The sequence below is a fragment of the Agrilus planipennis genome, unplaced genomic scaffold, assembly GCF_000699045.2.
Source record: "Agrilus planipennis isolate EAB-ADULT unplaced genomic scaffold, Apla_2.0 scaffold15, whole genome shotgun sequence".
In the NCBI taxonomy this organism is placed as follows: Eukaryota; Metazoa; Arthropoda; class Insecta; order Coleoptera; family Buprestidae; genus Agrilus; species Agrilus planipennis.
In genome coordinates this window covers 178,024-194,859 of record NW_020438871.1, presented here as the reverse complement: position 1 = coordinate 194,859, position 16,836 = coordinate 178,024, and the positions used below count along the sequence as shown (strand labels likewise).

Genomic DNA, 16,836 nt, shown 5'->3' with positions numbered 1-16,836 from the left:
GTAAATGGTACCAATAACAGCACATTTGAGCAATGCAATTGTAGTGGATAAAATGGTCAATTTTTCCGTGCAGTACTGTACGGATTATACGCTCCTCAACGGTTAAGAGTTTGGCCGAGAGTTGTCTCCTTCCTTTTCTGGCCTAGTGCTGTTCTTTTCTACTTTGCGCCGGTAAAACTGAAGGTCACATCGCTACAGAAACTAAACGAATTATGCAAACAAGCTCTGTGGTGGGACACTCTATAATATAAATATTCATATTCAAAACGTAGTTTAACTGAACAGCCCACAGTATTCTAGGACACCCTGTATTTTTGTATTTCGAATGTTGTTTTGAGAGAAAGAGAAAAGGAATAATCGAGGATTGGGATGGCCATTAAGGCAAAGAAAAGGAATAATGGATATTCCTTCCCTATTAGCATTAATCTGTAACTTTATTTTTCTATCAAAGTTCACAAAAACAGCGGCATCTAAAGGTAGCATCCATCCATTAATCTTTATCTAATTTCCAAAGGAATAATAAGATGGTACATTCATACACAACAGTAGACGTTTCCTTCCGTTTGATGTAATTAGTGTAAGATATGAGTCTTTTTAAGAAGAATACCATTATGAGAGGAAGAAAAATTCCAAATTTTGCAATCTGTTATATATATAATATATAGCATGGCGGCGCTTTGCGCTGTTTTCTTTCTGGAAATTCCTTAATATCCATCAAGAAAATATACATTAAAAAATCAATTTTCTTGATCCATCACAGAGGTGTTCTTCCTTAAAAGAGAAACCAAATTGAATAACGAACGGCATTCTCAGTGGCCAATTCCTTTTAAGAAGATTTAGTTAACGATTTTACTTAATTTTAATTTATGCTAATGCTAACACTAATTTAACTTCGAGGAAGTCTTTAGACTATTGTTGAAAATAACAAGAAGGAATTATAAGGATCGAAGGTTAATTATTATTCCCTTTTGACCACATTTATTAAATTTTCTCGGGCGAAATTTTCTTCGGGATAATTTTAAATATGCAACGTTTTTGCATGTTAATTAGACGAATAATTATAACAAGTTCCTAGAACTTAAATCTATATATATACATATATAAAAGCATGCTTGATACATCAGCCCCTGGGTCTAGAGTTAAAAAAATTTTGTACAGGTCTTCTTTATACAATGCATACTCAAATCGCTCAGTTAAAAAACTTGAAATTTTACACTATAAAATGAATTTTCAAAATACTACCCTTAAAGATATAAAATAGGGGCTTGCAATATAATCTAATTCCACGCGTAATAAGGTAGAAAACATAAAGCGTGTCTCATTTTAGGACACAGGTATAGATTAAAATTTTAAAAATCTACAGAAAATGCTTGCAATGCCACAGTTTTCTTCATTAAATTGTTCTCTATTCATATTTAACTTATTAGAGTTGTTTAAGTAATTATTTCACCCCTGTTTCGTTTATCTCAATTCTCTTGCCGAGAGAATTACTAATTTTGTTTCCAAAGTGTTTCTTTTATCAAAGATTGAGCGATTCAATAGTATATAAGCCGATAAGACTTATTAAAGTCCTTATAAACTTAATACTAGTGCTTTCGAAAATACGTGAAGAGTCGCAATCGTTGATAATGCCCATACTGAGACATGTGAACAAGTTTTGTGTTACTAAGGGTGAATTTCTTTTTGGTTTATTTATTTATTTGGAAGCAATTTGGTCGTTTTGTTTATTTATTTAGGTAATATTTAAAAATTAAATTTTATCGGTAATCAGAAATGAAAACACGAGTGCTGTATGTCAATGATACTGAGCTTTGATACTAAAATTTTACGAAAAAGGATGATAACACTTATGAAATATTTTAAGTAAACGTATAATATTAATCATACTTAATGCACCAACGTAAATTATTATGGTTTTCGTTAGCAGGATCAGTAGTCAGTTTTTAAATACCTAAAAGTAAAGTTATAAGACAAACTAAGAGTTAAGTGTCTCCCTTTTAATCTTCTTGGAGAATTGGTATATAACACATTTAATTGCTAAAGAAAAAGCTTCTGTAAATCATTTTAGAAAAAGGCGTAAAGGATTTGATAACACAAAGGAATAAAAAAAAGACTTACCTTGCATCTTCAGCCCTGGTGAATAGAATTACGGCTTTGGCGTTGCTTTTCTTTCTTAATTTGTTAATGATGTTATCGAATTGTTTGTCGTCAGCAGTTCGTGGTACTTTTTCGGACACGGCAATGCAAACGTCTCTTTCCTGGGCTTCTTTATGGAATACCTCTATCCCATGCTCTCCATAAGATCCTTCGGAGTAAACGGTTGAGACGTAAGACCAACCCATGCTTGTGACAATATCGACAAGGGCGATTGATTGAAAGGTATCAGGTGGTACAGTCCGAGCGAAATATTCAAATCGAGACTTATCGCTCAGAGCTTTGGCAGTAGATGCGGGTGATATTTGAGGAATGTGAAATAAACCAAGTAAATTGGCCACTTGTAACGATACTGTACTGTAGGAACCACCAATTACGCCAAAGACAGGGCCGGTAAAGTTAAACTTAAACCGAGGCAAAGAATGATCGCCGCATTCTAAGATTGAAGAGTCAATGGCGTTTAAGGAAGCCCTTATAAATTGTAGGGTTTGGTTTAAAGCGTACGTTTCTCTAGAGCAAGTATCCAAAATGTGGACCCCGATTATTATTCCTGGTAGTAGATCGGGATCCGCATTTATCATATCAATAGCGAATAACATCGCTTCCAACCTTTGGACACCGCGGTTGTAAATTTTGTCCCCACATGGTGACGATTCGCCCTTTTCGTGGATGGGAATTAAGCCTCCCAAAACTATCTGTCCGGATACCAACACTGCCATCTGCTCTGTCTTAGCAGTGTTGGTTACTAACAGCAGGGTAATAAAGGCTTCGAAGAGCACCATTACCCCGTCGGTAGATCCACGTTACATGGACCTCTGCAACAAAAGAAAACACAATGTAATCTACAATTAAAGATTAACAAAAAATTTACGGAAGAAACTGTTGTAAAATTATCATTAATTTGTATGGCATGTACGTTTCCGACATAGTCTGTAGTATACTTCATTTACTTTCTCTAGTGATGTGCCCCTTCAAACGCTCATTATACTCTCGACTCTTGTTCATTAAACATACTTTTTCATACAGCACCTGCCAAAAGTTTCGTTCAATCATGAATCGTAGTGCGAGTTGAAAACAAGCGTTAAAGCCTTTAATATGTCTTCAAATATAAATAAACATCTCGTTGATATTTTCAGTAGTAGGTGGTATCAATAACAGCACATTTGAGCAATGCAATTGTAGTGGATAAAATGATCAATTTTTCCGTGCAGTACTGTACGGATTATACGCTCCTCAACGGTTAAGAGTTTGGCCGAGAGTTGTCTCCTTCCTTTTCTGGCCTAGTGCTGTTCTTTTCTACTTTGCGCCGGTAAAACTGAAGGTCACATCGCTACAGAAACTAAACGAATTATGCAAACAAGCTCTGTGGTGGGACACTCTATAATATAAATATTCATATTCAAAACGTAGTTTAACTGAACAGCCCACAGTATTCTAGGACACCCTGTATTTTTGTATTTCGAATGTTGTTTTGAGAGAAAGAGAAAAGGAATAATCGAGGATTGGGATGGCCATTAAGGCAAAGAAAAGGAATAATGGATATTCCTTCCCTATTAGCATTAATCTGTAACTTTATTTTTCTATCAAAGTTCACAAAAACAGCGGCATCTAAAGGTAGCATCCATCCATTAATCTTTATCTAATTTCCAAAGGAATAATAAGATGGTACATTCATACACAACAGTAGACGTTTCCTTCCGAAATCGCTACATTATGATTTATTCCGATGTTCCTGTCAGATATTATATTACGTTTGTAATTCTTTTGATAATTTCTTCTTCGCAAGTTCTGACACTTTAAGAAATCTTGTCTTCAGTTCGTTAAATTTTGTTGCTAATAATACAATAAATTTAAATTTTCTTTCTTCAATTTGCAAACCCAACTTTTCATTTTATTTTTTATGATTTTCAGGCAAATATACAGATGCAAGCTTCTTTTATTATTACCTACACAATTAATATTTCTTAACATCTATATGCTCTATTGTACGAAACATATTTTTTGAAAATTGTAGCCTGAAGGGTACCTACATGCACAACAGCTTTGCGGTTTTCTTCCCGTACTGTTCTATTATGAATAGGTAAATCATGATGTGTCAATCAGGAAGTACATTTCCTTCTAGCAACTAAAATTGAATTCTGTAATTGCTTAGTAATAAGTAATACGGAAATTGCCTTTTTATTGACCGTTTAAGTTATATCGCAGCGTATGGTCAAACCACATTGATTTAATTTTGGCAATTGCTAAACTTGGCAACAGCAATATGAATTATTACATCCACCATAACCACTATCTTCATTGAAATTAAAATATTATTGATAAACATAAAATTTGAAGCTTACTAGGGTCAATTGAAAAGTCCCCGGCCTGACACATAGATGGCGGCACCAGAACTAAATCCATATGATTTTCAGTTAGTCCTAACCTTCAAAAGACGCGTCTATAAATTTGACGGCTGTCGGATCATTAGTTTGTGAATTATAGCATTTTTAGTGAAGCAACTTTTGTTATTGTGAAAAAAATGGATAAAAAGGAATTTCGCGTGTTGATAAAATATTGCTTTTTGAAGGGAAAAAATACAGTTGAAGCAAAAACTTGGCTTGATAACGAATTTCCGGACACTGCCCCAGGAAAATCAACCATCAAGGATTGGTATGCTAAGTTTAGACGTGGTGAAATGAGCACCGAAGACGGTGAACGCAGTGGACGCCCAAAAGAGGCTGTTACGGACGAAAACATTAAAAAAATCCACAAAATGATTTTGAATGACCGTAAATTGAAATTGAATGAAATAGCAGACACTCTACAGATATCAACGGAACGTATACATCACATCATTCACGAATATTTGGGTATGAGAAAGCTCTGTGCAAAGTGGGTGCCGCGCGAGCTCACTTTTGACCAAAAACAACGACGAGTTGATGATTCAGAGCAGTGTTTGAAGATGATCACGCGTAATAAACCCGAGTTTTTGCGTCGATATGTGACAATGGATGAAACATGGCTCCATCATTTCACTCCGAAGTCCAATCGACAGTCATCGGAGTGGACTGCACACGATGAACCCGCTCCAAAGCGTGCAAAAACGCAACAGTCGGCTGGCAAGGTTATGGCGTCTGTATTTTGGGATGCGCGTGGAATAATTTTCATTGACTACCTTGAAAAAGGAAGGACCATCAACAGCGACTATTACATAGCGTTATTGGACCGTTTGAAGGACGAAATCGCCGAGAAACGACCGCATTTGCAGAAAAAGAAAGTCCTGCTTCACCAAGACAATGCACCGTCTCACAAGTCAGTGAAAACGATGGCAAAAATTCATGAATTGGGCTTCGAATTGCTTCCGCATCCACCGTATTCTCCAGATCTGGCCCCCAGCGACTACTTCCTGTTCTCAGATCTCAAAAGAATGCTCGTTGGGAAAAAATTTTCGTCGAATGAAGAGGTGATCGCCGAAACTGAGGCCTATTTTGAAGCAAAGGACAAATGGTACTACAAAAATGGTATCGAAAAGTTGGAGGATCGCTATTATCAGTGTATCACCCTTGAAGGGAATTATGTTGAATAAAAAAAACGAATTTTGCAAAAAAAATGTGTTTTACTATTTTAGGCCGGGGACTTTTCAATTGACCTGTTACAATTCAATCAGTTTGACAGATAATTGACCAGTTATTACTTAAAATCCGAAAGAGAGGCCATATTTAATTCGACGACCCTTATTTTTATCTTTGCACAGAAACTGTAAATAATAAACAATTTGTAAAACTAGTTACAGTTGTAACAATAACTACTACTCAACTATAGAAGGAATAGAATAAGTTCACAAGATCGCACGTGTAGTTATTACGAATGTGAATGCAATCAAAATTAATTAGCACAAATTTATCAAAACATCCGAGCTCCAGAGATGCAGAAAATTAAAAAGAGAAAGCTTGATAATGAAAATAAATCTGAAACTTTCCTTGTTAAAATTTTACCTTTTGTTTATCTAGCACGTCTAACGATATTTGCGATAAAAGCCTTAACGAGAAATGCTAGTGGATTTTAGACTAAACTTTTAGTTTTTGTTTAAGCGAAGCGTCACCTAGTTTACTTGTTTAATAAATACTAAGGGCGGCTGGCGACTGTTGTGCTGCAGAACTCCAAAAAAATAGACATTTATGTATTTTGCGACCTGATTATTAGGATTTATTAACAATAATTTAATGTATCTGTGTTATTGTTACTGTTGTTTAAATGTTTAAAAAATAAATTTTAAAAATAAAAGTTTACTTGTCATACCATACAAAATGACCGAAAGGGTCTTTAAAACTGGGCCGCACAATGGGTTTTGTGTGCTATGTTCTCAAACAAATGATGCAACATAAGCCTTTCGCAGTCGTCGACGGGAATAGATTAGAGGGTCGCTTTTATCATAAGTATGTATTTCATTTCAGTATTATTATTAGGTGTAATATTCTGCAAAAATGATTGTAATATTTTTACAACGTTTGAACAACCGTCCTCTTACAGAATAATTAATCAATGGAATAAAGCCCTTCTATGATATTACCGTTTTAATGTTCGGGTTCTACCAATGAGCGAGATGCACTTTATCCTATAAAATGAATTAATAATGCTCGGCGTAATGGAACTGTTATATATACTATAAGATACACTCTACCAATTGATTCCGATTATTCCAGACCGCAGATTTTATTGTAATATGTACCTATATCTAGCTTCAAGAAATTAAATTCAAGAGGAAGAAATAAAGCGAAAAAAAAATAAGTGTTTGTTATCTTTTATGTTTATTTATTCTGCTACTACCACAAAAGGTGTCGCTAGATATTTTCCAACGTTTTGTGATTATTACGCTTGATTGCTGACGCTCCTAAATTTGTGAAGAAAGCTGCCTTGCTCCTATTTCTCAAACGAAACGAAGTCTCTACAATGTGATAGAAAACTAGTTTACTCCTCTTGCTCTGGAATATTGTTGAAAGAAAGTTACACAACAAAAGATTCACAGAAGGATGAAATATAACTACTTGATGCGTAAAGCGTATAAAATATTTATTATTTATTTTTCTACGACTTGTACCTAGGTATATAAAATTATGGTAGTTAAACCAAAGTGCAGTGAGTAGTGAAATTTTTTATCGGGATCCGTTTTTCTCCGAAAAGGAAATAATGTTTAATCATCAATTCAATTACCTACCCAGTTTACTATTGAATCAATAGCCTTAATTAAAGTTGCAATATATTATCAACGTCTCTAAAAACGTCACCGTGTTGCAGGTAATTACGTTCAAATTAAAAGCAGGCTAATTTATAAGGTGCAATTAATATCTTGTAAATTTTAAGTAGGTAGCACTCCTTTCCTATCTAATTGTTTCGAAGAAGCAAACTTCAAAAGTAGAAATACTGAGCTTTATTCGCAATCATTATATGGAAGGAATGCACCTAAGCTGTTCTCTTTTATTGTTAGTAGATGCATTCAAAATGAATACCTTTGCAAAATCGTAAGGTAAAATCGGCATTCTGTTACTGTGAAATTGAAGGCACTCCGTATGAGTCTTTACAGCCAGAAACAAAGTGCTTCACCTATTCTAGTTTTCGTTTATACACAAAAAAGTAAAATAACTTGGAAAATTTTCCCACTCTTTCCTATCCTGAGCTAATCTTCGCATTTCCCTAAAAATAGAACAACCTACATCTTTAACTATTTGCGAACAGTAATCTTTCTAATCTAGGTCTTCCTCTACCCCTCTTAACTTCCGTTTCTGCCTCTAATATATCTCTAGACTAGACCTTCATGCCTGAGAAGGTATCTTACTAATCTATCTCGCCTATTTCTTATCGACTTCCATAAAGTCCTCTGTTCTCCTATTCTTCCTAATATCTCTTCATTTCTAACCTTCTCTATCCACAGTATCCTCATCATTCACCTGTAACATCACATTGCGAAAGTTTCTAACCTTTTCTTATCCGCCGCGGCCACTGTCCATGTTTCGCAACTGTACAGCGCCGTATTCCAAACATACACCTTTAAAAACCTTTTTCGAATTTCTAAATTAACCGTTCGCGAGCATAGAAATGATTTCTTTTTATTGAAGGCGACTCAATCCTGCGCTATCCTCTGCTTTATATCCCTACTACTCCTTCGGGCCTGACTTATCTGACTAGGAAATTAAGTAATATGATAGCTATAATCCTATCTGTATATTTTTTTTTGAGAAAATCTATTGAAGAACGAAAAAACCAATAAAAGGAATAATTATTTCCTAGCTATTTTTGTCATTGAACTTCATTCTGACTTCAGAATTGCCCCAGCAACCAGCATATCATGATTTAGTCAATTATTTTAGACGAAATATCACCAGACTTTGTCTTTATATTTGTTTTGTTGAGATAGTTTTCCTTCTGATTGAGATTTGTCTCGGAATTTATTTTAGTTTACAAGATAATTGCTCATTAATTACTACGGGCTGTTACCTAGGTAATACAGAACGGTTGTGTACAGATTGAATGGCAATAAAATTTTCATTTCAACGCATTTTAGAAATTCCGTGATAACAATCGGTAAGCAAAACAAGCGACGAATCGAGAAGATTTTATTTTGTCGATAGAATTGTTTACCAGTTAAGTCCTATCCTATTAATTACAAAGAGAAACGTGATTTTACTGGAATTCCAAGAGCAAATGACGAACTGTTCGCGCTGCATTTGGCAAACTATTAGGTCATTTTATCCCTGATGGATTTATTGATTATATGCTGTAGGGGCCTCAGTTAATTACGTGAGGTGTTTTTCTAGATTTGATAAAGTTTTGCTGCACCCCTCCCACTGCCTCATATTGAACACAGGTAACTAATAGAACAACAAGGACCTAGACCGTAAACTTGTCAAAAATAGAATTAATGATGGTTTTGGTGGTTATAAATATGACCCACAAACAAGGCCTGAAAAAATCTCTTATCTCGGAATGTTCCTCGATAATCAATCTGGCAATAATTGACATACAGGGTATGTTCATTGTCCACACAAAAACAGTGTCCCATACAAATGGATTACCTTTCAACTACACATGATGGCAGGTTCCAATGACACCCAGAAAATTGATATTTTACATGTTTTCCAACTTTGACCAGTACTGTTATTGAAAGGAACAACAACACCAGTCAATATTTGTTACAATGTTATTCTAAAAGAGTTTAGGGTAATCATTATTATATCGTTTAAGTATGATATTTTTATGATAGTCATGTATCTCGGGTTGTTAATAACCTATTGAACTGCTATCGGATGTTAGCAAAATTAAATTTGAATGATTGAAAATATTTCTCCATTAATTGGAAACGGATAAACTGAGACCTACAATGACCTGTGTACATCGAGGCATGTCAGAGATGATTACGACAGGTACGAAATCAAATAAACTAGGAGATGCATTCGGGCCAATTCATAAACGTAAAGCAGTTAATATGCTCATTGAATTTCAGAGAAACGCCAGAAAATTGTAATGTCAATTAAATTTTGGAATACTCGCCGTTATTAACGAATATCGCAAAAATTTTCGATGTGAATACACTTTGAAGCGAGATGAAAATCAAAATAAATGATTCGCAGCGAAACCGAACCTTATAGTTGGTAATTCAGAATTGATAACTTGTCCAACTGAGAAAGGACTAGGTTTTGAGCAAACTCGAAGAATTTAGTATAAATTTAATCGTTTATCCGTACTTTTTAAGTTTGGCTGATTTATATTAGACCGCACAGTTCTTACCTCTTTCTTTTATAAACTTCGCCTATTCTTGTGAAGGGATACTTCGAAGGTTGCTTGTTCCTAAATCTTTGTTCCGATCTCAAATTTAGATATCAGACTTCGTAAATTATTACTTACAGAACTATTGGCAAGTAAAAACTTTCCCACAAACTCTTATTGACCCTCCGTCCTTATTAGTCATTATTAACCACCATAGTGACGCAAATACTATTACGACTTACAACCTTAACACACTTGTTAGACAGTATATTTAAATTGCCTTGTTTTCATGTTGGAAAAAGATCCGTGAGAATTTTTAACTATTGAAAGTGATCCGCGACTCCAAAGAAGATAAAAGATCCTACCTAACGAATTGTCCGTTTATTTGTGATCTTGCTCTTAAACAGTACGAGTCATGTTTGGATGATTTCAGCTCAATAATTTATCGTTTCTAACTAATTTGTAAAAAACCGTTCAAATTTGTTGCAAATATTTTTCCGTTTTAACATTTCCCGAAAGCTGTAGATGGAAGGTTTTAGGTCAGAAAGCTGTTGCGTTTCGGGAGTTTAACTAATAGTGCTATTTATCTTACAATACATTAAATTTCAGGAGGTTAAGTGAAATCCGTTAGAGGTGAAGTCCACTCGTTTCAACCTGCTACAGAAACAATTGTTTTAGTTTGGGGCAGGTTTAATCAGCCAAACAGAATGTCAAAAGGGGCCGACGAAGGAACAGAACACAACGGTCCACTCAGGCCTCTTATTGTTCTTGTTCCTATTAGACATGTAACCACCTGCTACTGAATGTGTATATATACGGTATTTCGGAAATGTTGATTCATGGGCAAACTCCAGCAGTAGCCCGTTTTTCCTTTAATAATTTTCCGTTTAAATATAACAAAAATAATCGAGATGTCAACAAATTAAAATCGAAATAAAGTAGCGTCTGATATTTCAGTTCAATGTAAAATCCATAAGGACTAAGTACGGTTGAAGAAAATTTTAATTACTGACTAATGTTCTGATTGGCTAACTGAAAAAGTTCTCAATTTACTTTAACGATTTATTTACGTAATAATAAGTAAACGTGATGAAGTGACACGACCGGCTCCACTTTTTAATTGTGTTCCACTTTATTCAATTAAGAAATTATTTCCCGGATTTAGATTTAAAAACCATCCTCTTCATATTGATTTTGAACCATATATACGGTAATTCCACGAAAATCTGATCATCAAGCTTATTACCATTAAAGGATTACATTAAATTTGAATACTGTAATTTTGTTGGGAAATTGTTAAATCAAATCAATTAATAATTGACAGTAATCTAGATCCATCAAAGCAATTCGTTAATGGCCTGCAGTTAAAACAAAAGAATAATAAATGAAGACTTTTCTAAAATTTGCTGTCATTACAAGGCTTGTTAACATGGGCAAAGAGTGTATTATGATGCATAAAATATGAGTGCCGTGTATTAAAATATCACTATCAATAATGAATTAGGTTTTAACCACGATGTGAAAGATTTTTGAGGTCGATCTCGTGAAATTGAGATTTCTGATTTATTTCTGTATCGTGAATCTACGGGAGACTTTTAGTCACGTTCTTCATTCGATACCCCGGCTGGAAGCGGCGCAAAAACAGATTCATTCTCATTTTCATCTCATCACCTACCTACGGTATTAACGATAGATATATTGCAAAGGTATGGTAAGGGAAACGTTAACTAAAACCGAGTTTTGTAGTTGCATATAGAAAAAGCTCGAATTCGACGTATTAAATTTAGTATTATTTCTACGTCGATAGTCGTGGCGAAGGCCTGATTATTAAATAAAACTTTTCTAAATATTATAAAGGGTTTTTCTCTATCTGAGCATAAAAAAAATGGTATTCTGGTTTGTATTCATCACCCATTATGCGATACACCTTCAGACTCGTACGAATCTCATAACACGACAAAGATATAAAGGTGTGGTTTAGGCATTTCCTTTGACAGTTAAAAAATGTTTATAAATCGTATTAATTTAACTGTTTTACAATTTAAGTGTTCGTATTTTTGTTAACGTTATGTAAGCCAGACGCATTCATCAATTATTTTGCTTTTAGTATCATCCGCTCTACTAATTTTTGTAAGCTCGTACATTTTCTTTTTAATCAATGATTTTGACGTGCACAGTAGTTGGAAAGGGAATATTTCGAGTTGATAAAGACAAATTATCATGCGGACAATGGGACGATTTCGATGTAAAAAGAGTTGACAAAATTAGCGCACGGGTTGTCAAAGCTCCCTTTTTCTTTTGTGTCTTTATAAATTAATTACACCCTACGGGGGTAAAACATAATTACAGCGCCACATTATAAAATGTAATTTCGCCTACTTAAACGTTAACAGCTTTTCACCCTTTCATTTTAAACCTTACTTTCGTACGGTAATTATTAAATTAAAGAAGTGGAGTAAGCGACTGATACACTATGTCGTAAATTAATAAGAAAACGCTAATATAAATGCTTCACCTTCCCACCTAATGCAAAAGCGTTTTACAGAAAACTAGCACTCACAACTGCACCTGGGTCAATTTGGGAAGGCAAAGTCTCCTATAAAATTATATTGATTCCAATTTTTATCGCCTTTATCGTACTTTGCAATAATATACAACAACTTCTGGCCTAAAGTTTGTTTTATTTCTCAGTTACTTACATACGTATATCACTCGGAAATAGGTAAATTACATTCCAATACATACATTTAATTGCCAAGTTCGCCTTCCCAATTTGACCCCAGCATTGTTACAGGTACACGGCCGCTGTTTTTAGCAAGAAGTAAAAAGAAGACGGAAGGGATCTACTGCAATCCCATTAACTATTTGAAATAGTTGTTCATATAATTAGTTAAGATAAGCTTTAATAATAAATGAATGCTTTTTCTGTTCGAAGAAGTGACATTATAATTATTTATTAAAGTGTACCTTGTTCCTCATGTTTCATCATTGAACGTAATAATTGTAGCGATTCTAAATATGCAATAGACAATTCGTGATTCAGTTTGTATATATCCGGAATAATAAATTAAATTATTTATCATACCGCTACCAAAGCAATAAAGGTACCTACATACTGAATGTAATGCATCTTGACGTATGGGTTCGATATTTATTTGAATTCCAATGCGCGCCTACGCTTCAAATCTTTATTCTGTCACATCAGCTATGTAAGTTCGTATAAGCAACGGAATAAAAACTAATTTTTTTATACGTACATATAGGTATGTAACTTGTAATGGAAAAGCAATTCTTTCTAAACTATATGTGGTTTCATAACAGTGTAACGAAATGTTCGCTTTATTTCAAATTCACTGAAACTATAAACGTGCTGTTTTCATTTTGCAGAAGTACTTTACAATATAGATATTGGCTGTGCTTGTGACTTCATCCACTTGGAAGCTCCACAACTTTTTAAAAAACGCATCTCTTGACTGTTTTTACGTCGATACACGTTGCAATATTGGTCTCCACGAAAAGCCCTTTTATTTTAAACACAATACGATACAGCCTAAGCTTTCTCAAAAACTTTTACAATCAAATGTGCAATTTCTGAGATTATCTTCTTCATCCAAACTTGCAGAGTTTACCTCTTTATAAAGATATAATATAAAANATCAGTGTATCACCCTTGAAGGGAATTATGTTGAATAAAAAAAACGAATTTTGCAAAAAAAATGTGTTTTACTATTTTAGGCCGGGGACTTTTCAATTGACCTGTTACAATTCAATCAGTTTGACAGATAATTGACCAGTTATTACTTAAAATCCGAAAGAGAGGCCATATTTAATTCGACGACCCTTATTTTTATCTTTGCACAGAAACTGTAAATAATAAACAATTTGTAAAACTAGTTACAGTTGTAACAATAACTACTACTCAACTATAGAAGGAATAGAATAAGTTCACAAGATCGCACGTGTAGTTATTACGAATGTGAATGCAATCAAAATTAATTAGCACAAATTTATCAAAACATCCGAGCTCCAGAGATGCAGAAAATTAAAAAGAGAAAGCTTGATAATGAAAATAAATCTGAAACTTTCCTTGTTAAAATTTTACCTTTTGTTTATCTAGCACGTCTAACGATATTTGCGATAAAAGCCTTAACGAGAAATGCTAGTGGATTTTAGACTAAACTTTTAGTTTTTGTTTAAGCGAAGCGTCACCTAGTTTACTTGTTTAATAAATACTAAGGGCGGCTGGCGACTGTTGTGCTGCAGAACTCCAAAAAAATAGACATTTATGTATTTTGCGACCTGATTATTAGGATTTATTAACAATAATTTAATGTATCTGTGTTATTGTTACTGTTGTTTAAATGTTTAAAAAATAAATTTTAAAAATACGGAAGCTATTAGAACAACAACAACCCTTGTCTATAATACCTTGGAGTTACATCAGTTATAGTGGAAAATTCGAAGAAAAATTGTTTAAATTAATTACCTAAGTCAATTTATCGACTGTTACTAATATAAGTACAATAAAATCCATCAAGAAATATTAAAAATTACAGTAATCATGTACAAAGGTGATGCCACATTCAACAAAAAACAATTTTGAAAGTATATTAACGCTTCGGTTGTTAGAAATAACAAACAAATAATTTAAACTTCAGGAGAGCTTTTCCGACCATAATATGCATCATTGCATATTTTGAAGTCAATATGCGAATTAGTTTTCGAGGAATTGCGAACTATTTGATTTAATATCTCAGATTTAATATCATGTACCTGTGGTTCCTCTATTATAGTTTTGGTGTATATCAGATTTGAACCCCTAGCTTTACAGACAATTGGAATAGTCAATTGCACCTACGAATGCAAGGAATGACCAATGATAAATTTCTACTCGAACTGTTGTAGATTGAACTCAAAGCGAAATTTGTCCTATAAGTGTAGTCTATAACTCATATGAGCTTTGTTTCGATGACGTTTCCCGAAACAGAATTTGTGCTTTTATGCCACAATAAGGAAAACTTTTGTGATCTTTGATCTCTCTACATGGGTTTAAAACATTTTCAATAGGTTGTTTCGTAGAGGTACTTTGAAATGCATTCATATTTTACACTTCAATAAACACTCATTGACGGTCAAACGAACAATGTCTTTAGTGAGAAATCAATAAACAGGCGAAGTTTTCTGATTACCCAACCCCCGGCTTAGGACAATCCAAACTACCTCTACAAACCACAGGAACAAAACTGATCGAAAATTGTCCACTGCTTCACGCAGAATAAAAGGTGTTTAAATTGTGTATTTTCACAATTTCTACTTTATTATTATTTCTGATGGATATTCCTATTATGATAAAATTGTTTGTTCGCAGGATTAAATAGAAGATAATACAGATAATGATACAAAAGGCGATTATGGCTGACCCAGACCCACATTTCACTTGTTCTAAATAAACTTTTAGTAAAATATTCATGAATGAAAATCAACTGAACAGAGTTTATAGTTTGTGCGTGTTCGTACTGTAACAATAACATATTTATCTATTATCGCATGTTTGTAATTGTCCTGAAATCCTTTGCAATTATTTACTTGGAAATAATTATTCAACGCGTTAACAAATGGAAAAATACAGATGGCATTGGCCAAAATACGCGCACGAATAAAACTCCGAAATCGTTAAAGCATTTGTTAGCACACAAGGTCATTACAAATTTGTATATGTACATTTTATAGACAAAACGATTTTTACTGATTAACCCCGTGAGAACTGATGATTTGCTGTTAAATACCGTATATTTTAGAAAATACTATAAATGGCGCAGTAAACGCCATCTGTATCACGATGCTACATTGTAGGATTACGTATGCTTTTAACCGTATATTTTGTATATGTACCCAAATTATTAAGCGATTTTTGTTGTATTTTTTTTTCAGCCATCATATTCCAAGCGAGAATATACTTGAAAATGTTTTCCAAGGATAATTCAAAAAACTATGACAGTTATGAAGCTTGAGGATAATCTTAATCAAATTTACTTTACAAGACCTGTCAAATAGATAGAACGGTATTTTATATAAACCTTTACACAGTCTGCAAAATACGAAATTAAATAATCCAACACTAACTAATCCTGTTAGTGAGGAAATTACTCCTTAATTTCCACGAATATTCTACGCCAGTTTCCCGAAAGATTATACATGCATCATCATTGTTATTATCACGTCAACAACTGTATTCAGAATTTGTTTAAGTATTCTCTCTCAACTTAGTCAATGAATGTTCAATCTTTATTTGCAGTAGAACTATTTAAGTAGATTGGTATTTATTATGTTATAACAGGTATAAACAATTTTTGGAAAAAGTGCTAGAGATATAAAACTTACCTAACGTTATATTTAATCACAATCATAAAAGTACTTACTGTTCTAATAACATATTTCAAATATTATAAATCCTTCTAATGCTTAGTAGAAGGTAATAAATTTGACAGCCTGCGATAGCATTTTTGAAAAAGATTAAGGCATATTTTCGAGCAAATCGACCAACCATTGCATTATTTAGTTATTGACGATCAGTTCTTAAGTTCAGCGGAGGGATTAATGGACAACATTCAGGTTGGCAGAGGGATTTCTGTTTGAAATTTATTGATGATTGACTGTGATTAGGGACCGAATGCATTTCTGGTTCCAACAGTTAAATGGATTGCCCACTTTCTCAGCTCTCACTGTCTACATCACAAACTAAAACTAAACAGGGGATTTACCGCAACTGACGTACGAGGGTGGATTGATAAGTTTCCGGCCTGACCAAGAAAAACAAGGTTTTTAAAAATTTTTTTTTTTTATTTCTCAACATAATCTCCTCCAAGGCTGATACATTTCTCATAGCGGTGTTCCAGTCTATTAATGCCATCTCTATAGACTGATTCGTCAAGCTCCTCA

At 33.8% G+C, this 16,836-nt stretch overlaps 1 protein-coding gene across 6 annotated transcripts in view; it reads right to left on the bottom strand.

The window, feature by feature from the left end:
- LOC108735276 (metabotropic glutamate receptor) overlaps window positions 1–16,836 on the bottom strand; it is an 80,351-nt gene that overhangs the window by 23,992 nt on the left and 39,523 nt on the right. For all 6 annotated transcript variants that reach the window (XR_001937552.1, XM_018467174.1, XM_018467171.1 and 3 more), the window contains one exon: window positions 2,119–2,969. Coding sequence is in view for 5 of the 6 variants with exons in the window: in XM_018467174.1 (XP_018322676.1) it covers window positions 2,119–2,936 (818 nt within the window). In the remaining variant the exon portion in view is untranslated. The remainder of the gene's footprint in view (window positions 1–2,118; window positions 2,970–16,836) is intronic.